The sequence below is a fragment of the Cricetulus griseus genome, chromosome 9 (genome assembly GCF_003668045.3).
Source record: "Cricetulus griseus strain 17A/GY chromosome 9, alternate assembly CriGri-PICRH-1.0, whole genome shotgun sequence".
NCBI classification, from domain to species: domain Eukaryota; kingdom Metazoa; phylum Chordata; class Mammalia; order Rodentia; family Cricetidae; genus Cricetulus; species Cricetulus griseus.
The window spans coordinates 10,861,675-10,886,357 of NC_048602.1; the positions used below are offsets into that span (position 1 = coordinate 10,861,675).

The following is a 24,683-nucleotide window of genomic DNA, read 5'->3' on the forward strand; positions in this document are numbered from 1 at the left end:
CCTGGACCACAGCTGTGGCTCTCCCCACTGGGAGGCACAGGTTCAGATGCAAAGTCTGCTTTATTTACACGGACACCCCACTGCCCCCGCCCCCGTGTTCCCTAGAGTTCTGGCCTGGAGCATCTGGGGTGCTCCCTGGAGCTCCTGGATCACACATGCTGCCTGCGATGTCTCAGCACCTCAGTGGGCGTGAAGAGGAAGTCCTCCCCACACACGGGGCAGTGGTAGGGTCTCTGCAGCGCCGAGGTTTTCTGCGGTGGTGCAGGAGCAGCCTCCTCAGACCCTGTGGTGGAAAGGGGTGGCTATGGCTCCCACCCAGCCCTGGTGCCTGGTGCCAGCATTTGTGGCATCCAGGCACAGTCTGTGGCAGATGTGACAGCATCTCTCTGAGGCAGAGGTGGCTGTGCGACAAAGAAACCACAACAGCCACCCAAGAGAAAAGCAGAAGACAGGTAAAGGGAAGACCGTCTAGGTCCCCTGTGCCCTGACTGGCCTTCAAGGATTCTGGGTGGTCCCGGCTAGGGCCAGGGTCTTGGGCTGTTGGTCCCCAGTATCCAGCAAGCCAGACACAGGCAGCAATGTGTGATAGACAATGTTTAAGGACCTCATGCTTGTCACAGGATCCAGGTACCCCCACACACGCCCCACCCCTCCTCAGACTTGCCTGGATCATCCCTCGGCGCCTCGGGGCAGGTGTTCTCGTGAGCGATGCGCTCCAGGGGTGTGAACGGCATGTGCAGGCCACAGTGTGGGCAGGTCCAGAAGGAGCGGAGACAGTCACTGTACAGGTCGGTGTCACTCTGCAGCAGAGTGAAGGCATTAGGACCCCTGCCTCACCAACAAGGAACCCGGCCCCCCACCCCCCAGACCCTTCAGGGCTACAACCCATTCAGAAATCTACCCTAGGGCTGGAGAGATGGCTCAGTGGTTAAGAGCACTGACTGTTCTTCCAGAGGACCTGGGTTCAATTCCCAGCACCCACATGGTCGCTCACAACTGCCTGTAACTCTACCTCCAGGGGATCTGACACCCTCACACAGACATGCAGGCATACAAAATACCAATGCATTTGGAAATAAATAAATCATTAAAAAAGAATTGTTAAGAAAGAAAGAGGTCGGGCGTTGGTGGCGCACGCCTTTAATCCCAGTACTCGGGAGGCAGAGGCAGGCGGATCTGTGTGAGTTCGAGGCCAGCCTGATCTCCAGAGCGAGTGCCAGGATAGGCTCCAAAGCTACACAGAGAAATCATGTCTCGAAAAATAAAAAAAAAAAAATAGAATAAAATAAAATAAGGAAGGAAGGAAGGAAGGAAGGAAGGAAGGAAGGAAGGAAGAAATCTACCCTAAGCGGGAGAGGAGGCTATAGGAGGCAAGTGACCACACTCACCGTGAGGCAGTTGTAGGTGAGAAAATCGGAGACAGCATAGCCCCCCTTGGTGGGGTGTGGGGACAGGGTAGAGTTTCCGAAGAGGCCGGGTAGACTAGGGGCGGTCGTGATGGTCTGGGGTCCCACATAGAGGTTCTGGGCTTCTAGGCCAGTGAGCCGTCGGAGGCTGTAGGGAACCTACAGAAGGAGACACCAGAGACAGAGATGAGGTGGGCACCCCAGAGCCAGCTCTGCCTAAAGCCCGCCTTGGATTTTGTGGGAATGGGACCACCAGCCTAAGCCACTCATATTTGCCTTCAGGCCTTTGTGGCCCCTCCAACTCCCCTCCCCAGGCTCTCTTCTGCTCCTTCTTGCTGAGGAGACCACAGCCAGTCCTGAGGCACCTTTCCCTCCCGCATGGCATCTCAGGCTTGTTCCCCTTTTCCCAAAAGGAGGTGGGCCCATCCTCACCTCCAGGAAGTCAGCCAAGATTTATCCCTCTGCCTGGACTCCCATGGGGCAGGACCAGAAGCAGCTGTCTGTTCCCACCCGCCCACATCCCCCTCTCTGCCCTCACAGGGCACACCTGAGCCCTCACAGGTCCTTAGCTCGCGCCATGCATGCAGAAGGCGCCTGTCATTTGGTTAACGAGTGGTGTCTAGCGGCATGGCCTCTGGAGTGCAATGCGAGTGCCTCCCCTTGCCCATGTGACCTCGGGTACCACTTAGCCTCTTTGCGCTGAAGTGAACCCCTGCTAAGTGACGCCCCTTCTGGCCACACAGTACCTTGGCCGCCATGAACTGGAGCAGCTCGGTGCTCAGAGCAGCCACCTCCCGGGGGCTGACTGCTGGAGAGTCCGCCTCTTCCTCCTGCTCTAACCTCTGTCGCTGGGCCTGGTGGGCCAGCTGCCGGTCCAGGGTGCTTTCCCAGTGGGCACGGAGCCGCAGGGATGTTGCCAGGAGCCGGACGGCGCTCTCACTGTCTGCGAGCTGCAGCTCCAGCCAACCGTCAGCCACCAGGCGGGAGCAGTCACCGTTGGTGTCAATGGACCGGCTGAACAGCAGGAGGGACTGAAGGAGACCAGAGTCAGCAGCTCACGATGCCATCTCAGAGTGCCCACCCGGCCGTGTCCCTGCCTGCCCGTCATTCACAACCCACCCGTCTGCTTGTTCGCTCAATGCACGGACCTGTCCACCCCTCTCCTGCCTATCCCGACTTGTCCATCACTGTGCCCAATGTCCCTCTCCCAATAACCCATCCTATCTGTCTACCCGTCCACCTGTCCATCCATGTGCCAGCTGCCCGCCTCCTGTCTGCCTACCTCTCCACCCACCCCCCTGTTCTCCATCCGTGCACCCTCCCAGCTGCCCACCCCCACCCTGACTACTCAATAGAACCACCCAACGACCCCGCAGGCCTCCTCTGCATGTTCTGCTGCTGGAGAAGAGCACAATCCAGCCCCGCCACCAGCCAGCATTCAACTCGGAGGGACACACACAAAATTAAAGGGTGGAACGCCCTGGGAGCCGAGGAATCTTAGGGGGCCACAGAAGAAAGGAGCAGTAAACTGATGACACGCGCCTCAATCCCAGTGCTTGGGAGGCTGAGGCAGGAAGACGGGAAGCGAGAAAGATGGCAGATGCAGGCATGGTGTCTCTGACACCAGGGCAGGGCCACACCCCCCTGTGTGGTGTTCAGTGGTGATAATTTGGGGGCAATCCCATAGGAAGGACAGGGCTGGTCATGGGTGGATGGGCGGGGGGCTGGTGACGGTACCTCAGGGCTCGGCAGGTGATGCCCATTTGAGATTCTGCACCCCAAACAAGCAGAACGGTGGGAGGGGGGTGGACCCAGGCATCATTCCAAAGGGCAAATGTCTCATTCCCACCCTCTGGCTGGCCACCACACCATCCCTCTCTCCATACGACACAGGAGCCCTGGCTGCACTGTCTCCCACTGCATGAGCTCCATCTGGCTAGCACAGATGCCCCCCCACCCCGCAATGGTGGCTGGCACCCATAGCTCCAGGGAAAGGCCTCACTGGAGGTCAAGGGTCGCAGCCTCCTGTAGCCCCTGCACAGTTTCCTTCCTGTCTCAGGAACAAAACCAGAGGGGTCTGAATAGTGGGGACATCTAACTGACAGGGGAGCTGTTGGGGTAGCATGTGACCATAGATCTGTGGTCACTATTCCCTCTGTGTGTGGCTCAGGTGGTGATGTGACCTCTACTGCCTCTGTGCAAAGTGAGCACCTAGGCTATGCAGGACACAGTGGGCAGGCCTGGCACTTCCCTCCTGGACTGGGCTCGGCTTCCCACAGCCACTACATCAAAGCCTGCCCCAGTCGCTAGCCATACACGGCTGCAAACGCCTGCCTTGGGGCCTTGGCACAGGCTGGCCCTCTTGCTAAAGATAATCCCCTCAGAGTGTGACACCGTGCTTTCTGGACTGCAGCCAGTCAGCGCGTCTCATCAGCTCCTATCGTACCAGCTGCTGTCCGCCACCTCCCACCACTTTTCCCCATCCCTATTTTTCCTGGTGACTTAAGAAAAACAAAGAACAGAAAAACAGCCACAATCTCAAATAGCCCAGGCTGGCTTCAAACCCATGAGCCTCCTAGTGGGGTTACAGGCATTCACCTGTACTCCTCGATTCCCCTGAAGACACGACATGGGCTTCCCTGACTGTGAGCCCAGGAGGGCAGGAGAGGGCCTGACCCCTCAGTGTGTCACTGGGTGCTGGGAATGGTGCTTGGCACCAGCAGGCACTCAACAAGTAACCATGGCAGAGAGCCACAAACAAGGACCACCCACAGCCACAGACCATGCCAGCAGCCAGCATGGGCAGAGGGCAGCTCTTGCAGGCAACCGTCCAACCAGAGTCAGGGCACAGGCCTACCTGGAGGGCCGGGATGCGGACACAATTCACCAGGTATGGCTTGTTGGTCTCCAGGAGGGAGACGAAGGCCAGCAGCTGATGCTTGCAGCTCATTTGGTCCTTGTCATCTGAAAGGTGAAAGTGGCCAGCTCAGGCCCGCCTGACTCCCAAGCTGCACACCCACACACCCGTCTGTCACTCAGGGCCTGATGGCACACAGCACAGAGACAGCATGCCCACCACGGGTTAGGACACACTCCACCACAGCTTTTTGCTTTTTGTTTGTTGTTTTGTTTTTTGTTTTTTGAGACAGGGTTTCTCTGTGGCTTTGGAGGCTGTCCTGGAACTTGCTCTTGTAGACCAGGCTGGTCTCGAACTCACAGAGATCCGCCTGCCTCTGCCTCCCAAGTGCTGGGATTAAAGGCGTGTGCCACCAACGCCCGGCACAGTGCTTGTTATTAAATGACCTGAAGTCTGGCATGTGCTTTAAAATGCTCCAGTAAGGGCTGGTGAGGTGACTCAGCTAGTAAAGGTGCTTGCCGCCAAGCCTGACGACCTGAGTTCAATTCCCAGGACCCGCATGATAGAAGGTGAGAAGTGACTCCCACAGACTGACCTCCACGTGCATGTGGTAACATGTTTGCCTTAAAACACACACAAAGTAAACAAATGTAAAATCATTGCTTGTAAAATTAAATACAATGCAGCCTGGCAGTGGTCCACCCCCGCCTGGTCTACAGAGTGAGTTCCAGGACAGCCAGGGCTACACAGAGAAACCCTGTCTAGAAAAACCAAAACTAAACAAACAAACAAAGAAACAAATAAATAAAATGCTCCAGCAAAGTGAACATGATACTCCAGATAACAAGGGAGGGGATAACAAACCGTGACAGTTATTGAGGCTGCTCGAGGGCACCTAGGGTTCATGACTATCTTATATGATTGGAAATTTTTAAGACACGGGGGGAAAGAGAGAGAAAAGGAGAAGCTGAGGGTATAGCTGAGCGGGGGCCACCCCCCTAACCTGGTCATGGTGGTCAACAAAGCTCATTCCACCCCCGCCCTGCCCCTCCTAAGCCTTGTCTTTGTCAGTGACCATCTCACTCCCTTCCCTCACACCCAGGGAGGGTGGCCTGGCTCCTGAGCTCGCAGCCAGGCTGCAGGGGACACAGTGGCAGCCTGGGGCTGGGCCCCTGTGGCTCTGCCTGCGTGTCTGCACAAAAGCCACAAAAGCTGGGGGGGGGTGTTCCCTCCTCAGGCCCAAGCTGAGGCTCTCACAGGGCACCGCCGGCTGGATTTGGGCAGTGGCCCAGAAGCTCGGCACTGCGTGCTACCCACGACCACCTGGCAGGGCTTCTCCTAAAGTTCTCTCTCCTCCCATGGCACAGACTGGGGTGTGAGAAAGAGCCCTGGAGAATACCCAAGTGAACGACCTGAGCTTGTAGTGTCACCATCCCTCACGTGCCACCAGGGTCACTGTACCTTGGCTCTCTTCACGGCCCGAGGCCTCCTGCCCCTGTGTGTGCAATACCTCGGGGCTGTTGGCGAAGACACAGGTGGGGTGCAGCACGGTGCCCTGCTTGGCCTGGGTGTGGAAAATCTGCAGAGGCCAAAGACAAGCACTGGAGCACAGGCCACAGCAGCCCCGCTCCACCCAGTGCCCGGACTCCTTTCCTCCTCCCCCGGGGCAAGGTCCCCCCTTCAGGACTATACTCTCATGCCTCCTCATCCATGATGCCCCCAGACCCCTGAATGTCAGCTGGGTCTGACCCACTGCCCTGCCCCCCTCCAGTCCTGCCCCCTCCCTCCCCTCCAGTGTGCAGAGCAGCCCAAGGACAAAGCCGGGGTCCTTCTGTCACACTAAGCTCCCGGAACACAGCAGGTATTCAGGAAACACGTTAAGTGACAGACAGAGGGAGAAGGAACCCCACCCCACCTGGTCCGAGTCTTTGCGGCCACTGTTAAATGCATCGGGCACAGCCAGCTGTGGGTAGAGGCCCCGCCCCAGCACCAGCTTGAGTAGGGTCAGCTGGTCACGGGTCAGGTCCTGGGCTGAGCTGGCTGCCGCCTGCAGCTGCTCCAGGTTGTGCCGAAGCTTGAACTTTACGTCCTGTAGAGACAAGGATTGGTGGCAGCCCCGGTGGTGACTCTCTGGATGGACACACACACTCGGGTTGGGAGGGGCTATGGAAGTCATCCGGGTGAGAGCAAGACACCCTTCAATCCCTTGGAGGTGGCTGTCTCTCCTGTGTTACACACCCCTTTATGTTCCCGACCCAGTACCTGGCAGTCTCACCTGGATGTCAACGCTGTCAGCCCGCTGGGAGGCAGAGCCCTCGTGGTCCTCATCGCTGGAGCAGCCATCTTCCTGCAGCCTCAGGACCTTGCGCCTGCGCCCCCCACCCTCCTCATGCTGTCGCTTCAGCTGGTGCAGGGCCCGGCGCTCTCGACGCTGCTGCAGCCGACTGTAGCTGTCCCCTGGGGCCACTACCTGGGCTCCACTCAGCAACCCGTGATCCTCCAGCAGCTCCTGTGGACAGGAAGGGCACAGGTGAGTGGGCACAGCTAGTGGGCTCTGGACTGGCATAGGCTCAGTGTTCTCCTCAGTGCAAAAAGTGGGTGCCCCAGTTCCCCCTTGCAGGGCTGGATGAGAGTCAGTCCCCAGCCTTGAAGTCTGTGCCCTGGGAAGAGCTGTCACTAGTGAACCCAGGAGCACCTGGTCATGCCCAGGTGCTTCACTGGAACACCTGGTCGGGCACAGGTGGTTCACAAGGGGGTCATGGCAGCTGCTCCCAGAGCTGCCTCCAGGCTCACTTGAGGGCTAGAGTAGGCCACAGATCCTCTGACCCCAGAAGATTCCACTCACAGCTGGGCTGTGCTTGGGAACCAATCAGGAACGCCACATCTCAAACCAGACATGGCCATGCATACCTGTAATCCCAGCACACAAGAGGCTGAGGCAGGGGGATCATGGGTTTAAGGCCAGCCAGGGCTACATAACAAGGCCCTATGAAGAAAAGAGGGACTGGGGAGTTTCCACTCAGTGACAAGAGTGCTTACCTAGCATAAGCAAGACCTTGGGTGCAAGACTCAACACCACACACACACACACACACACACACACACACACACACACACACACACAAAGAGTTGGGCAGTGGTGGCGCATGCCTTTAATCCCAGCACTCAGGAGGCAGAGGCAGGCGGATCTCTGTAAGTTCAAGGCCAGCCTGGTCTACAGAGCTAGTTTCAGGACAGCCAAGGCTAATAAACAGTAAAATCCTGCGAGAGAGAGAGAGAGAGAGAGAGAGAGGGAGAGGGAGAGGGAGAGGGAGAGGGAGAGGGAGAGGGAGAGGGAGAGGAGAGAGAGGAGGAGAGGGAGAGGGAGAAGAAAAGGCCAAATCCCACCAACCTGGATCTTCCTACTCCAGAATCCAGTGGGAGTCAGATGGAAAGACCTGAGTCCCCCCCCACCACCACCACCCTGGCCACACTTTCAACAGTCATCAAAGCATGCCATCTCACGGGCCCGTTTCCCACTGTGCCTGAGAACACAGATGTTGTATGTGTGCACATACAAGTGCTTCCATGCCCTGACACACATCACATGGGCCTCTCAGTGCCTGCGGGTACCAAGGGTGGAATGACAGCTCCAAAAGCTGCAGGCATGGGGAGGGAAAGACAGGGCCCAACATGGCTCAGTGTATGTGAGCTCCCTGTGAGCGGTGGAGAGACAGAAGCCACAGGATCATGGGTCGACCACAGTGACGCACTGTCCACACAGCCACCCACATGCCTGTCAGGCAGCCATCTGGTGAGCTATGTACATTTGCTCCCTGGGATTCATGGAGGTTGCAAGATTGTCACTACTTTCATCTTCCGGTTTCCAGGGGAAGCTAAGGCCGAAGGACAGCATGTGCCCGCAGCCACAGTGTCGCAATCAGAACGTGGCAGAACCGGGATACGCTGCACACACTGGCTGTCCTGTCACACTACACGGTCGGTCCCCCAGCACTTAGCCTATGCTGAGGGCCAAGAGTGGGCTTCACCATCGGGATGCCACGTGGCCCAGTGACCCATACTGGAACCCTCTTCAAGGTGCACATTTTTTTCCACCTTGCCCAGGATGCTCCGGTCCTGCTTGTCGGCTTGGACAGTGATATGGTGAGGCCCTGGTCACCAAGAAGGGTCCGGCCCTCACCTTGAACTGGCGCCGCAGGTTGGCCATCTCGTACAGCCGGTGCTCCTCCACACCCCGGCGGCGGCACCACTTGCGAGAGTTCCTGCTCCGCTCAGACTTCACCTGGTTGAGGGGCAGACACCTCAGGGTCGGGGACTGGCCAGCTCGGGGAGGGAGCCCCAGCATGGGAGGCTCTGAAGCGAGGGCAGGTGGGGGCTGCTCTCGGGGACCCTGGTAGCCCCCCCCACCCAGGACTCAGCCTCAGGGCTGTACCCCCACAGGGGCACCTGGGTTAGGTGCCACAAGTCACAACTCTGATCTGCCACAGATAAGGGATCAGGAATGACAGACAGGGTATACAATGTCCCCCAAGTTGGCTGGCTTTTCTCCAGACAGCATTGGTTTCTGTCAGGATTGGCAATCTCAAGCTCCCGGTTGATCCTGGGCTAGGCGCTGGCTGTCCCTGGGCCCCAGGCTGTGAATGGGGCAGGGACAAGGGACTCCTTAGGTATATTCAGGGCTCAGATTCATGAGGCACTACAGCTGTGAGATCCCCCGGTTGGGTAAAATGACCGAGGTGCCCAGCCCACCCAGCCCAGCCTCACCTGCACCCAGGCGTTGAAGACATTAAAGAGTGTGAAGGGGTCACCCTGGTCACTTTCCAGGGGCCGCCGGGCTGTGGCACAATCCAGGTTGCTCTGGGCACTGCGGGTGAATGGTGACTGGACGCTGAGGGCGGCAGCAATGGTCAGCACAGGCTCTGCCAGGCTAAACATGGAGCCCAGGATCAGCATCTTTCCTGTGGGCGGCAGGGGCGGAGCTAAGTCTTGGGGAGTCGGGGGGCGGGGGGGGGGCACCTGAGAAAGCAACCTTTCTGTTCTGGGGGGATTGCGGGCGGCCTGATTGCACCTCCTTTCCCCTTGCTTACAAAGAGCCTCAGGAACCAGACGGGCAGATTCAAACCCACAAGCCAGGATTCATGATCTCGTAATCTTGGGCAAGAGCCTCCGTTTCCCCATCTCTCTGCTGGAGGTGACCAGAGTTCCTACTTCCTCGGGCCCTCAGGGCTCTGGTTAGTGCTGGCCATAACTCTGAGCTGCCCGTGTATTCACAATGGCGCCAACTGGTCCTGCCTCGCTTGATTTCCTTCGCTCTCCATGGCCACAACTCGCCTCCCCGATGGAGACCTGCCCTGCCTGCCCTGGTCTGTTCTGGTGATGACTACGCGTATAGCAGAATAAAACTGGCTGCAGCCTTCATTTAGTTCAAGGACAAGGAGGAGGAAGAAAGGGGGGGGGGGTTAAAAGGAAGGTGAAGGGGAACAGGGAAGGCCATGGGGAGAAAAGCTTTAGGCCCGGAACTCGGTGCGGTGGATGCTCTGTAGAAACCCGTCTCCTTGGGCTGGAAGGATGGCTCGGAGGTTAAGGGCATTGGCTGCTCTTCCAGAGGTCCTGAGTTCAATTCTCAGCAACCACAAGGTTGAGATCTGCTGCCCTCTTCTGGCAGGCAGGCATACAGCAGTATAGAACGCTGTGTACATAATAAATCTTTAAAAGAAACCAGCATCTGAAGAAAAAAAAAAGAAAGAAAGAAAGAAAGAAAGAAAGAAAGAAAGAAAGAAAGAAAGAAAGCAGCGTCCATACATCCAGGCCTATCAGTGAAGAGCAGGGAACCCCCTGGCTTTGGAGACCTGTGTAGACATGGGACTTTCTGGGGGCTCAGGCCCTGTCTGCCTGCCCCATCAAATGCTCTCCTCCAGTTCCTATGACACACTGACCCCCTGGGATGAGAGTACTGAAGCGAGGCTGCAGCTGGGCTAGGCAGAGCCCAGGCCTGTACAAGGTCCCTATGGCTCACCTGTGAGACAGAACAATGGGCTTCTCGGGACTGTCCTAGGACCATCTGTCTGTGTTTCACGGTGGGACGGACGCTCAGAGCCAGCCACCATGGGTCACCTGGGCCTCACACCCTCTGCTCTGCTGTTGCACATGCCTGTTTTCCCCCAGGTGTAAGTGGGTCAGAGACTCCCACCGCAGGAGATGGTGTGGGGCACGAGGTCGAGCTCCAGGGCTCGCCTGTTGGCACCTCTTCCACACCCTGGGGCACATGTCAGCTCCCCCGGCTGAGCCTGCTTCCTCACCTATCCTGAGGAGGTTCAGAGGAAACGGGGAGACAGGCTGAGGCTCCCCTGGCATGGCAAGAGCCCCGGGGAATGCCCGTTAGCCCTCAGCTCTGACTCCTTTACTCTTGTCTGACTCCCTCCAGACAGACAAAACTAGCCATCTGGTTAGGCACTGGAGGCCTCCGAGGCCACCGCATCCAGCCTCTCAGGGCCGCTCTGCTGGGCATGTGAACGATCGGCTCGGCCACAGATTTGGGCAGCAGTGTGTGTGTGGACCTGCTGAGGGGGCAGAATGTGGGCTGTGGTGGAAACGGAGCATGGTGAGTCAGGAGAGCTGAGGGACAGGGATGACTCAGAATGAGCAAGAGGAAGAGGCAGCCTGCTTGACACATCCGGCGACAGAGCAGGGCCACCAGGGCAGAGCAGGGCTAGGCTGCACAGACAAGAGGGTGGATCTGAGCGGGAAGGACTTGGGTCTGAGTGCGAAGGTCACTCTGCCTGACCTGCCGGCCTCAGGATGACGGTGGTGAAAGGCCCGTCTTGCGAGCAGCTCTTGCTCAATTAGGCGTTCCCAGTGTTAGCACCTGCAGTGGGATAACTGCCCTAACTAAGACAGCGTGTCCTCACAGTGTGTCACCGGTCGGACAGAGTTCACGGGCCTGACCCCTCAGGGCAGAAGCCCCCTTCTTGGTAACGGGTGGACACGGGTCTGCTCCAACTGCTCCAAACCACTGAAGAGCTCAACAGTGTGGAGCAGGAGGTGACGAGGGCTCGTGGCATTTAACGATGTGGCTAACACGGTTGCAGGGACACCCCAGCTGCTGGAAGTCATACCGGCCAGTGGGCCTCCAGTGGAATGATATTCAAAGGCTAGTGGCCCCCACATCACAACGTTGGGGCTTTATTCGGGGTCTTTTCTTTTTTTTTTTTTTTTTTGGTTTCTCTGCTACACACACTTGGATTGTGTGTTTTAAAGAACTAGGCGGGGATGGCTGGAATGAGCACAGAGGGAAGGAGGGGGCTGAGGAGATGTGGCCAGTACTGGCCAGCGCATGCGTACCCTGGACTGGACACTGACCTGCCCTAGTGGCTGCTTCCTGTTTTCCTTTTCTTAGCCTTCTAAGGCCCTCTCCTCCCTGTACCTCATCTGCCCTCCTCCCCTGCCAGCCACACAGGCTTCCTGGATCACACTGGAAGGCTCCTACCACAAGGCCTCGGCCCTGGCTGCTCCCTCGACTCAATGTGCCTTTCTGTCCAATAAGGCAACCACTAGCCACGGGTGGCTACTAAGCACTTGAGGTGTGGCCGATCCAAACGCATGTGCTGGAGCAGGAAACGCACACTGGACTTCCAAGACTGACATGAAGAAACAACATGAATACTGTGGCTAATTTTATACCAATTACATGCCGTAAGCATGTTTTGGGTGTGCTTGTTTAAGCACAACGAATTACCAAAAATGACTTCTCCCGTCTCCCTTTGCTGAGTCTGAAGTTACGCATGCTACTTCTGGCTTACGCTGGGAATGTACTGCCCGCTCCACCCACACTGCTCACACCCCCTCATCGCCACGCCTGCGCACAACTGTTGGCTTCCCTCGAGGGACAGTGGGGCCTGACCATCCCAACACCTCCTGTCCGTCTCCTGCTTTCTCTCTGTGTCACACCTGCGCCGTCAGGCCCCTGAGCACACGGCTCACTTTCCGGGTCTGTGCTGTGTTCACAGCTGCACCCCAGCTCCAGGCACTGGGCCCTCAGGAATGAGCTGTCTGTGTGACAGTGGAAATGTCCTAGGAAGGCCTGGACTTGCCTATGGGTCACTTAGAAGGAGCAGATCAGTGAGCTCTGCAGGAGGGACCCTTACCAATCACAACGTCTACAGGCAGCTGGGCCAGCAGAGACCCGATGGGGGTGAGGGCCTCGGAGCTGTCCAGGGCCCCCTGGTCTCGGAGATACAGGATAGCAGTTTCCAGGCTGGCAGGTGGAGGGGGCTCGATGAAGGGGAAGGTCCGGGGGTCTCCTACACTCATACTCTTCATCTGAAATGAGAAGCAGATATCCTCAGGGACCACGGGAGCCACTGTGGCACAAGAGACTACAAGGGTATCAATTTTATCAAGCTCCAAAATGTCTCCCTCACAAATCCACACTGGAGGAACTGTAATCTCTCAGCCCACTAGAGCAACTGACTTCCGGTGAGCATGTGACTGAGCTGGGCCAATCTGAAAATGTCAATCTGGAACAAGGCACACTGCAGCTGAAGCACCCTTGACACCCTCTGGGTGGGGGCAGCTGGGTAGAAGCCTTGAATGGCCAGGTTGATGGACCACCTGGACTGGTCCATCACAGCAGAAAATCCCTTGGATTGCTCCTCAGCTGGGCAGGCCACCTCTGAGGGGACAGTGACACACCGTGACAGTGGGAGAATGTAACAAAACCCCTCATCACTAGGCTCATCCTGGCATACAAGCCAAGTACCTCTCTGGAGAGTTGAAAGGAGGTACAACGGGAGAGTTCAGAGAGCCCGCCTGCATCATCTGGGGCTTGGGGATTCTGCACGTCCGCCTGGCCACCCTGTTCCCTGATGTTGTCGGGAAAAGAATGTCTAATGAGCAAAACATGACAGTGTCATCCCGATACTCAAGAGGCTGAGGCAGAAGAATTCAGAGTTCAAGGACAGCCTGTGAGATCCTGCCTCAACACACACACACACACACACACACACACACACACACTGAAGAATCGAAAATAAAGTTTTTAAAAGTAACCAAAAGTGGAGAGTGTGGCTTTTTTTTTTTTTTTTTTTTTTTTTTTTTTTTTTTTTTTTTTGTTTTTCGAGACAGGGTTTCTCTGTGTTGCTTTGGAGCCTGTCCTGGCACTCACTCTGTAGACCAGGCTGGCCTCGAACTCACAGAGATCCACCTGCCTCTGCTTCCCGAGTGCTGGGATTAAAGGCGTGAGCCACCAACGCCCAGAGAGTGTGGCTTTTTGCTTACATTTCCCACACTGCTCAGGCCAGTGCTTCTGAGTTTGTGTGTTGATTTCCAGATAGGATCTCTTTGTACAGCCCAAGCTGTAAAAGTTCTACACCCTCCTAATCCAGCCTCCTGGGTGTTGGGATTCCGGGCATGTCCCCTTGCCCCGTAAGCCCCTGGGACTTTAACTGACAGGTGGACAAGTCACCAGTGGGTCAAGGGATCTGAGTGGTGTCACAATCAAAATCCCTTTAAAACCTGAGTGGGATCAGAAGATGCCAGAATGTGGGCCTGTAGGAAGGGCACTGGCTTGTGCCACTCCCAGACCCACGTGGGCAGCATGGGAGCCAAGGCAGACGTGTATGGCTGCCTCGCTTGCTCTTTCTTCTCTTTTTCATTCAGTCTTTGGCAGTGAACCTGGGGCCTCACACGGGCTAGACTGTGTTCTACGTCTTAACTGAATGCCAGCTCTCTCCACGTTTCATTTTACGACAGGAACTTACATCTTAGATCACCGCACCATGGACTCACTATGTAGCCTAAAACGAACCCGACCCTTCCGCCTCCACCTCCAGAGTGTTGGGGTGACAGGTGCGGCTGCCATGCTGGGTTTGGAACCAAGGGCTCTACACATGCCGGGAAGGTGCTCTCCAGCTGAGCAGCAGCCTCAGTCCTGCTGCAACTCTGCACCCTCCTGCTCAGCGTTTCACTATGCAGTCCTGGCTGTCCTGGCACTCGCTCTGTTGATCAGGCTGGTCTCGAACTCACAGAGATCTGCCTGCCTCTGCCTCCCAGGTGCTGGGATTAAAGGTGTGCGCCAATGCTGGGTTTTGTATCAGGGTCTCATGAAGGGCCCCATGAAGATGAGTGGTGGCCTGTCATGCCAGCACTCGGAGGCAAAGGCAAGAGGACAGCTGCAAGTCAAAGGCCAGCCTAGAAGAGCTGAGTGTGATCACACACGCCTTTAATCCCAGCAATCAGGAGGCAGAGGCAGGCAGATCTCTGTGAGTTCGAGGCCAGCCTGGGCTACAAAACAGAGAAACCTTAACCCAAACCACACACACACACACACACACACACACAAAGGCAAGCCTGGGCTACATAGCAAATTCCAGATGATCCAGGAGTACATAGAGATCCACCAAGAGAGAGCGAGAGTAAGAGAGTTCTGTTAGCCATCCCATGAGGGTCCCTGTCACAGTAACTAAACCAATGCTACCCTATGAGACAAAGGTTGTGACTTAAAGGATTTAAGGAATCTGGAGTCAAAAGCCACTTTGCACTGAGCTCTGTTTGCAGCCACAGCCTTGTCTGTGCCCTTGGATCTGAGGAGCAGTTCTCCAACCTGAGTGTGGCCTCCCAGAGTGTGGACAGCCCTGACTGGGTCAAAACCCCTCCCGACTCCTCCCTGGCAGCCAAGGTCAGGGGGCCTCACCTGAAGCACCAGTGAGTCCAGGGCCACCCTGCGAATTTCCGGGACTGGGTATGGAGCGAAGGCATCGTAGTCAGACTCAGCATAGAGGCGGTAGCAGACGCCGGGGCCCGTGCGGCCCGCTCGGCCCTTGCGCTGCTCGGCGCTGGCTTGGCTGATCCAGAATTCCTGCAACCGCTGCAGTTTGGCCTGCGGGTCGTAGCTCATCTCCTTCACCTTCCCTGGGTGGAGAGGAGGTAGGAGTGGGTACTGGGGAGGGTACTGAGTGTGTGCGGCATCGCCAAGAAGAGCTAGACACCCACTCAACCCTACCTGCCACTCTGCCACACTCCTGAGAGAGGGACTGTGGTGGGGTGGACACCGGGGGACACTGAAGGGCTGCTTGGGCTCCACAGCTCAATTCCACCTTCGGCCTGCAGTGGCCTGGGCCTCTGTGGCCACATCTGTGCCTCTCTCGCTATGCCTACATCTCTCTCAGGTCTCTAGGCCTGCCCCAGCATCCTGCTCACTTACGGTTTCATTTCCTCATTTGTGCACAGCCAGCGGGGGGACAGAGTGTGCCTGGCAAACACTGGTCCCCAGCCTTTCAGAGGTGGACAGACGGGGAGTGTTTGGGTTACTGCCATGTGAAGTGGAAAGCAGGGCCTCACCCGTCCTCCACCCCTTTTGCTTCCTGGCCCTGAGCGAGCTGTCTTGCTGTCTCCATCACAGAAGCACCAGGGTCACTAGACCCTGGACAGAAGCCATGAGCCAGGGCACATCTCTGTAGAAGCGATGAGGCAAGGTCTGCCATGTAGAAGGCTGGCTAACACGCATGTCCCTTTTTCCCTTTTTCCCTGACCTTTGCTCCTTTAGATGGTCGGTCACCCCAAACTAAGTAAGTAAGCGCCTATGTCCTGACTAAGTAAGCACCTACTCTGTGCAGGCACAAGCGTAGTCACAGGCTCTGGGGAGACAGCCATAAGCAAGCAAAGGCCCCGGTCTCCCAGGACCTCGTGCACTGCCACGCAGCCACCTTCTATCTTGCCACACTCTACAGCCTCCAGATCAAGAGTGTACCATGTCTAAACGGATGACATTTAAACAATGTCTTCATGGTATGTGATATTATGGGATGCTTTACCTGCCACGCCACCACTAACTGCTGAGGCCCCTGGGCATACCCACAGGTGCCCACACACCCAAGAGAACCGACTCACTCCTTCTTGCAACCTAAGGATGTGGTTGTTACTATTTCCATCTCACAAAAGTGTCAATGACAAGACCCCACTGGCCAGCTCTGATGTATCTTAGCAACCATGCTAGGCTGACTTGCCAGTGAATATTCCAGTTGGGAACACATAAAATAAACGGAGTCGCAGATTTAAAATATAATTCTGCCCCCCCCCAACAGTGGAAGAAGGGGTTGATTACTAGGTGTGAGCGCTTGTGCAAGCCATGAAACTAGAGGAGAGAGTCAGGACTCGGCAGGCAGAGCAGTAAAGTCCGAAGGCCCTGGGGCAGAGAGATGTAAGCTTGGAATGTCTGAGGGACACTGGGATGTTGCCTGGGCTCCAGAGCTCAGCACCACCTCCGCCCCGCAGTGGTCTGGGACCCTGTGGCCACATCCGTGACCCTGTGGCCACATCCGTGCCTGCGTTTCTCACGGGTCCTCACGGTGCTGCACGGGCACTGAGTGCCGTCCCTACCAGAGTCCACTACAAAGCGGATCCCGTCGATGGTGACCGAGGTCTCTGCAATGTTGGTGGACAGGATGCACTTCCGTACACCAGCTGGAGCAACATCAAACACCTGGGGCAAGGAAGGCGGTCACATGAGGAGCTGACTCGGCCCCGATGGACGTGCTGGCTCAGTGTTCTTCTGGGTATTCCAGGAATACTTCACCCACGCACTCAAACAGCCTCAGCGCCCTCCCTGGCGCCCACCTCACCCTCTGTACCCCGCCTGAGCCACCCTAGGCTCTCTCCCTCAGCTCCTCGGCCCTTTAACATCTTAAATGCCCCTTGACTCCTTCGCCATCCCCAAGCCCTGGCCCCTACTCCAGGCCCCTCCATCTCTACCCTCAGCCCACGGAGCTGCTCTCTGGCCTCCAGGTTCCAGTCAAACTCACTCTAACCCCCGCCCCGCCCCACGTCCCCACACTGTTCAGCCTGGCTCCCCAGGGTATTTGGGACAAATTTAGGCACTACACTTGAGTCTTCTGGGGCCCTGTAGTCCAGCCCCACCCGTCAGCCCCATCTCTCCTGACTTCTTCAGGCTTTCACCAAGGCCACTTTTGCAGAAGCCCTTCTCTAGGCTAGGCATGATGGCTAAGAGCAACAGCCATGGCCACATTCAGTCTGCCGCGTGTCTTTATAAATAAAATTTCCCTGGAACTCGGTGAGGGAGCCTGTGGCTTACACACCTGAAAGCAGAACCCTCTGGCCTTTTGTGGAAAATGTACTGTCTCCTGGTTAAGATCCCCAGGGCCAAATCTCCTGGATTTACAGGCTGCTTGGCCATTTGATGGTTGTAACCCCACCCAAGCCCACTGACCTGGGTCTGGGGGGTATAGCCAGTGCTGTGCGTAGGCACACTTGGTGCCTGGCCTACAGACTCCAACCAGCCCTGCCTGGGAGGCTGCCTGCAGTACCTTGTCTTGGTCGGCCACAGAGAGCGCGCTGTGCAGCGGCAGCACCACCCAGCGCTGGGTGAGGCTGGCATAGGCCTGGGCGGCGTCCAGCACCGTGCTGATCTCTGCCATGCCGCTGAGGAAGACAAGGAGGTCACCCCGCTCCTCAGGGGGGTACTTATTGTCGATGGCCTCCAGCACTCTCAGGAAAGGCCGTGGGTCCAGCCTCTCTGACTTGGACGCTGTCTGCTCTGCCTCCTGCGGCTGGTACACCACCTGTGAGAGAGAGCCAGTGCGGGAACACACGGTCACTCTGGGGCGGCGATGCGGCAGGGACCGTGTGCTCACAGTGGGGAGGAGGGGACACACAGCACAAGTGGTTGGCAGGTGACACGTTCAAGGTGGGCAACTTTTGGAGGAGATGGTGAGATCAAAGAGCAGTGAGGTAACGAGAAGGCTTCCAAGCGCTGGCCTTGGCAGCGCTGCAGGTTTTAAAATCTAGGTGCTGACGACAGACATGTATTAACTGGACGACAGCACATATGCTCTTACAGAATCACACCCTGAATAAGCAAAGGAGTGGGGCCTGTGAGGAACCCACGCAGGACACAGTAGGAAGCGTCCTCGTGGGCATGCAAAACGACAAACTCCCAGCTACAATGAAGTCCTGCCCGAGCATCTGACTATGCTGCAGACGAGGACAGACGCTTACTACACAATCTGGAGTGCCCCAGCGGGAGGAGGACACCTCTGACACATACATAGAAGGAGGGGTGCAGTTCGAGGTCCTACGATGACAGTCCCTGCCCTGCAAGGTGGTAGAGCTGTGAGGAAGGAGGAGCTGGAGTCCCTGAAGGACCACACGGAGCAGAGCAGCCTTCTGCCTGGGAAGGGACCCTAGCCTCACCCAGTCCCCTGCTTTAGCAGCCATGACAGGCTGCAGAAAAGACCCCGCAACGTACACTTGCCTGGCCTTGCCCGACACCCTCCATGAGGCAAGGAATCAATCAGAAGTTAGCTGGGGGGGGGGTGCTCTGGACACACTTTCCCGGCTCTCTGGGTGTGCTTTATGGTAAAAGTGGCATAACATTGACTGCAGAGCATAGCAACTGCCCTGGGAAGGCCTATAGGCCATAGCAACCAGTTGACCAATCAACACAGGACAGGTCACCCAATCCCGGAAGTGCACCAATCCTGAGACTGTTGCGTACCCCCTAGACACACCCCTTGCACACCCCAATAAATTCCCCGCCTCACAGTTTCCCGGGGTCCTTCTCATTCCACCCGCCATGGTGAACAGTTAAGTTATGGCAGTTAACTTGTTAATAATAAAAGACTCTCTGCTTTTGCATCGGAATGGGTCTCTTGGTGATTTGGGGGTTCAGAATTTGGGCACAACACCTGGAAGGGCTGGACTTCCCAGAAGAAAAATACGGGTCGGAATGCTCAGGGACCAGGTGCTTTAACGGGTCTGTCTGCGGCTGTAGGCTGCAGACAGAGACGGGAAAGGGCAGTGGGGACCAGAGGCAGGGAAGCCAGGGCTCACCGTGATGTGGAAAAGCCGCCCAGGCACCTGCACCACGGGAGCCTGGCTGAAGTAGCTGGAGAAGAGAGAGATGTTGATGGTAGCCGACATGAGGATGACCTTGAGGTCAGGCCGCCGGGGCAGCAGGCGACGCAGGACGCCCAGCAGGAAGTCATTGTGCAGGTGCCGCTCGTGGACCTCGTCCACGATCAGGACCTGGTACTGGGGCAGGGTGGGCTCGCGCTGGATCTGGCGTAGGAGCAGCCCCACCGTCAGAAACACGATCTTGGTGGCCGCCGAGCGTGTGCTTTCAAAGCGGATCTGGTAGCCAACCTGGGGTGGGAGGGAGGAGAGTGTGAGGTCAGGCAGGCGGGGGACACAAGGAAGAGCCTTGGCACCAGAGATCCTCCCTGTCTGAGGCAAAGCCATGTCTGTGCGGCAGCCTCGAGTCCTGTGGGCTTGGGGTGGAATCAGAGCTCTGCTATGAGGCCGTTTACCTAGGCACACAAGGCCACCCTAGAGCCCGGATTTCCTACCCTGGAAGCACAAGCCACAGAATCAGAATTTTCTAATGGCTGCGAGGAAATAAGTTGGATGCTTCCATCTGTCTGGCTGTTAGGGTTGCTATACTGGATAATGCTAGCGCCGCTGTCATTTGGACCTGTACACGCGGAGATGCAGATGAGAGTTCTGGAATCATCTCTGAGTCCGTGCCTAAGTGGTAACTGTAATGCATACATATGGCCATGAGGGCTATCAACTCATTCCCTGGTGTCTCATTGGAAAACCTGGTGTGCTCACCTGGGAGCCATACTGACTGAGGCTCTCAAAGCCAACCCGCTTGGCCAGTGAGATGCAGGCGATTCTCCGGGGCTGAGTGCATGCCACGTGGCTGAAGCCGGCAGCCAGCAGGTACTGGGGGACCTGAGTAGATTTGCCGCAGCCCGTGTCACCGGCCACCACCACCACCTGGTGATCCTTCAGCGTCTGCAGGATGCGGTTCCCATATTGGGCGATGGGAAGTGCCGCCCGCTCCCGCTGCAGCTTGGCGAGCCGCCCAAAAGCCTGCTTCTGCGCGAAGTCCAGGTAGTGGAGCAGCGCCCGACGGAATTCCGACGCTCTCTCCGGGGGCAGACACCTGCCCGACCCCTGACAGCTCCGAGTGTCTGCTGGGCGGAGGAGGATGGAGAGATTGATGCGGTAGCGTGGGTCGTAAGTGCGAGGGAGGTCAGCTAGAGCAGGGGGGATGCCGCGTTTGGGGTGGCCAGCGCCCTTCTCCTCCTTCCTAGGGGCCTTGAGGTGCTGGAATCTCTGCAGGCGTTCAAAGAATGCCCAGAACTTCTGGCATTCCTCAGAACCACGACGGATGTAGTCCTCATCACGGAAGAAGGCGTCTTCCAAGAGGCGACGCGTCTCGGGACAATTCCAGTCCCATTTCTCTGCGGCCTCTTCTTCCCTGGGAGCTCGATGGTGACGCCGGTCTCGGTCTAGGTGATCCCTCCCCTCCCTCGTCCCGGGAGGAGGAGGCATGGTTCCTATCACAGTGCGGTCAGGAGTAGTGCCCCTGCTTCTGCTCGCTTACACCAAGCGTCTTTACCTACACCCCATGCTCCATCTCCAGGAAGGGAACTCCCCTTTCCTTGTACGGGAGCACGATGGATGGCAAGGTGGGTAGCCAGGGGCCTGGAGGAGCTGGGGACACACGAGGTGCCTCATGGCTTCCGTAGTGATCTCTGAGGAGGAGAAAGGTTCATCCTGGACTGCCAGGTCCTGGATGCTTGGAGAAGAAAAGAGAAGACATCCATTCACTTTTCCAACATGGGTTAGAAGCCTGCTGTTCTTCAAGCACGGGACTAGGAAGGCGAGGTTGTGAACGCAACTACATCTGGTGTCTGTTGGGCCTCACAACACTGAATGGAAACCCTTGAAATTGAATTTTTTTTTTAAATTGAATTTAACTGAAACGGAATTTGAAAATGAAAGCGAGGGATTGGCTTTGCCTGCCTGGCACATGCCATCCTTTGGTAAGTTTCCACCTTCCTTCAGAGAACAGCCCATCACAGCCACATGGCTCTGGTGGGTTGGGCGAACCACCAACGCCTGGCCAGTCGTGGTCCTCTTTCTCCCCTTTTAATCAGTGATTGGTTAGAAGAATGGACACATGAGCCAATCAGGTCCCCACTCTGGAACTTACACTTGGTTGCTAGGAGAGAGGACCTCTCCTTTTTATTTTTTATCTGTTCTACCTAAACAAGTTGGGTTAAACCTGAACCCATTGGGAGTCGCTCAGGGGCCTCAGTCTTTCCTAGACATGTACCTTAGATGATAACCTCATATAGACATAATGGACACACACAGGGAGGGACACCGCAAGAGAGACGTGGGAGACGCCTGATCACATCGTTAGTGTTCAAGGCTTAGCTGCTGTCAACCCTCCACATCTTGCCTAGGTAAGAAAATGCCTTTTCTTCCCCTACAGTGCTGAGATAAGAGTCCGAAGGCTCACACATGCTAAGCAAGCGCTCTACTACCGAGGCACACCACCATCCCACAAAATGCCATTTTGGTTAAAGTTGGGATCTTGTTTTCTCTCAGTTGAAAAAAAAAAAAAACATAATAAAGCACATATGGCTGCTGGCTGTCCTAGCACTCGCTCTGTAGACCAGGCTGGTCTTGAACTCACAGAGACCCGTCTGCCTCTGCCTCCCGAGTGCTGAGATTAAAGGTGTGTGCCACCACTGCCTGGCTCATGCTTCTTTTTCTTAATAATTTATTCTTTTATGTACACTAGTGTTTTGCTTGCATATATGTCTGTGTGAGGGTGTCAGATCTTGGAGTTACAGAAGGTTGTGAGCTGCCATGTGGGTGCTGGGAATTGAACCTGGGTCCTCTGAAGAGCAGTCACTGCTCTTAACATCTAAGCCATCTCTCCAGCCCTCATTCTTCCTTCTTTCTTTCTTTCTTTCTTTTTTTTTTTTGGGGGGGGGGGGTTGAGACAGGGTTTCTCTGTGGTTTTGGAGGATGTCCTGGAACTAGCTCTTGTAGACCAGGCTGGTCTCGAACTCACAGAGATCCTTCCTGTCTCTGCCTCCCGAGTGCTGAGGTTAAAGTTGTGCACCACCAATGCCCGGCCTCATTCTTCCTTCTTAAAAGGGTTTCTCAGACCAGTGAGATGGCTCAGTGGGTAAAGGCATTTGAACTTGAGTTTGAGTCTTGGTATCCATGTAAAAGAAAAGATCTCTCTCTCTCTCTCTCTCTCTCTCTCTCTCTCTCTCTCTCTCTCTCTCTCTCTCTTTTCCCCCAACCACTCAAATAAAATGTAATAAGGGGGGCTGCTTATGATTATAAAAGGAATCACACACTTCCTTGGTTAAGAACCTATCGACAAATAATCAAGTCTGAATCTGACCATTTGCCACCATGAGCAAATAAATTTATTTAAAGTGGTTTTATGGGGCAATAGCCATCAAATATCAAAACACTGGCAAAGAAGCCAAAAAGAAGAAACTATTACTCAAATTCGATGTTTTCTCCCCGAATCAATGGGGCGCGGGGGGGGGGGGGGGGCAATTACACAAAAGACCACAAATCATCTCCTGATGGCATTAGTCTTGAGACTCGGCCTACAGTCTCAAGAATCCAGAGGTTTGCTTTATGCAGTCACGGGCGTGGGAGGGTAGGGACCTAGTCCCGTCCTAGGAACTATTGGAGCTACACTTTAGTTTCCGGTGAGGAAGACCTTGTGAAGTGGTAGGGTTGATTCCCCTAGACAGACCCCGGGCACAGCAGCAGAGTACATCACTTTTTTTGTTTCTCTGTGTAGCTTTGGAGCCTGTCCTGGCACTCGTTCTGGAGATCAGGCTGGCCTCGACCTCCAGAGATCCGCCTGCCTCTGCCTCCTGAATGCGCCACCACTGCCTGGCTAACTTTCTTTTTTCTTAAGCCTATTTATTTATTTATTTGGAGACAAGCGTCTTCCTACGTAGTCTGGGTTGGCCTTTAACTCACAATCCTGCTTCAGCCTCCTGTGCTCAGATTCCACACCTGGTCCCTGGCCCTCCGTTTACGTCTACAACGCTCCACCCAATACCTTATCTCCCAGGGGTCTCTTTCTCTGTGTGTGTGTGCTGTGTTGTGTGTGTGCTGTGTTGTGTGTTGTTTGTGTGCTGTGTTGTGTGTTTGTGTGTGTGTGCTGTGTTGTGTGTTGTTTGTGTGCTGTGTTGTGTATTGTTTGTGTGTGTGCTGTGTTGTGTGTTGTTTGTGTGTGTGCTGTGTTGTGTGTTGTTTGTGTATGTGCTGTGTTGTGTGTGCTGTGTTGTATTTTGTGTTTGTGTGTGTTTGTGTTGTGTTTGTGTTCGTGTGTGCTGTGTTGTGTGTTGTTTGTGTGTGTGCTGTGTGTGTGTTGTTTGTGTGCTGTTATGTGTTTGTGCTGTGCTGTGTTGTGTGTGTGTGCTGTGTTGTGTGTGTGTGCTGTGTGTGTGTTGTTTGTGTGCTGTGTTATGTGTTTGTGCTGTGCTGTGTTGTGTGTGTTGTGTGTGTGCTGTGTGTGTACTGTGTTGTGTGTGTTGTGTGTGTACTGTGTTGTGTGTGTGTTGTGTGTGTACTGTGTTGTGTGTGTTGTGTGTGTACTGTGTTGTGTGTGTTGTGTGTGTACTGTGTTGTGTGTGTGTTGTGTGTGTACTGTGTTGTGTGTGTACTGTGTTGTGTGTGTGTGTGTGTGCTGTGTTGTGTGTGTACTGTGTTGTGTGTTGTGTGTGTACTGTGTTGTGTGTGTTGTGTGTGTACTGTGTTGTGTGTTGTGTGTGTACTGTGTTGTGTGTGTACTGTGTTGTGTGTGTGTTGTGTGCTGTGTTGTGTGTGTACTGTGTTGTGTGAGTGTTGTGTGCTGTGTTTGTATTGTGTGTGTGTGGTCTCAACCACGCACGCACACACGTGTGTTCTCGTTCTCTTTCTCGAACGCCATTCCCACTCTGTCTAACTAAGGTAAGCACGCGGCGGGAGAAAGGCGAAGTTGGGGTGCGTTCCTCGTCCTCCAGAACGAGTCACCCCAAACTGCAGGGTCGTTTCAAACTCCGTTTTCCCTCAGCGTGGTCCTCCCGTCATCACCCCGGGATCACCGGGGATCACCCCATCATCACCCCGGGGTCACCCCGTCATCACCCCGGGGTCACCCCATCATCTCCCCAGGATCACCCCGTCATCACCCCATCATCACCCCGGATCACCCCGGGATCACCCCATCACGCCCGCCCGGGACCCCCGGGGATCTGTTCGCGGCCCCCACTGCTCTCAGCTCCGGGCCTCTCTCGGGGCCGCCGGAGCTCCCGGGCCCGGCCTGCTGGCACCCCCCGTCCTCACCCCGGGGCCCCCGGCCGCCCGGGGGGGAGCAGAGCCACCCTAAACCGTCCCGCGGGCCGCACGGCCGCCACGCAGCCGCCCCGCACGCACGCACGCCCCGCCCCTTACCTCAGACGCCGCGGCGGCGGACGCCCCTACTTCCGGTCCCTACAGCGCGACCTGGCCTCTCTGTGCAAAGGAGCCAATAGGGAGCGAGGGGCGGGCCAATGCACACGCTGCGCCTGCGTACAAAGCGCTCA

General features: G+C 56.0%; 1 protein-coding gene and 1 long non-coding RNA gene across 2 annotated transcripts; one reads left to right on the forward strand and one right to left on the reverse strand.

Annotated features, from left to right (window-relative positions):
- On the reverse strand, window positions 1–24,683 carry Dhx34 (DExH-box helicase 34). The gene is made up of 17 exons (XM_027431053.2): window positions 24,553–24,683; window positions 19,888–20,863; window positions 19,108–19,419; window positions 17,583–17,837; window positions 16,639–16,741; window positions 14,954–15,171; window positions 12,408–12,582; window positions 9,028–9,221; window positions 8,444–8,545; window positions 6,539–6,772; window positions 6,179–6,352; window positions 5,725–5,842; window positions 4,264–4,370; window positions 2,153–2,437; window positions 1,389–1,565; window positions 665–800; window positions 1–283 (listed from the first exon to the last, which is right to left on the reverse strand). The coding sequence occupies exons 2-17, from the start codon at window positions 20,614–20,616 to the stop codon at window positions 150–152; spliced, it is 3,453 nt and encodes a 1,150-aa protein (XP_027286854.1). The 5' UTR covers window positions 20,617–20,863; window positions 24,553–24,683; the 3' UTR covers window positions 1–149.
- On the forward strand, window positions 7,645–9,681 carry LOC118239337. Its single transcript, XR_004771216.1, has 2 exons — window positions 7,645–8,406; window positions 9,355–9,681. It is a non-coding gene; the product is annotated as an uncharacterized LOC118239337 (long non-coding RNA).

What these genes read in the sequence shown, in the direction of transcription:
- Dhx34 (XM_027431053.2), bottom strand. Translation starts at nt 20,616, where the DNA reads ATGCCTCCTCCTCCCGGGACGAGGGAGGGGAGGGATCACCTAGACCGA. An exon ending in CTGACAGCGTTGACATCCAG is followed by an intron (nt 6,353 to 6,538) that starts GTGAGACTGCCA and finishes TTGTCTCTACAG; the next exon opens with GACGTAAAGTTCAAGCTTCG. An exon ending in GCCGCAAAGACTCGGACCAG is followed by an intron (nt 5,843 to 6,178) that starts GTGGGGTGGGGT and finishes TGGCCTCTGCAG; the next exon opens with ATTTTCCACACCCAGGCCAA.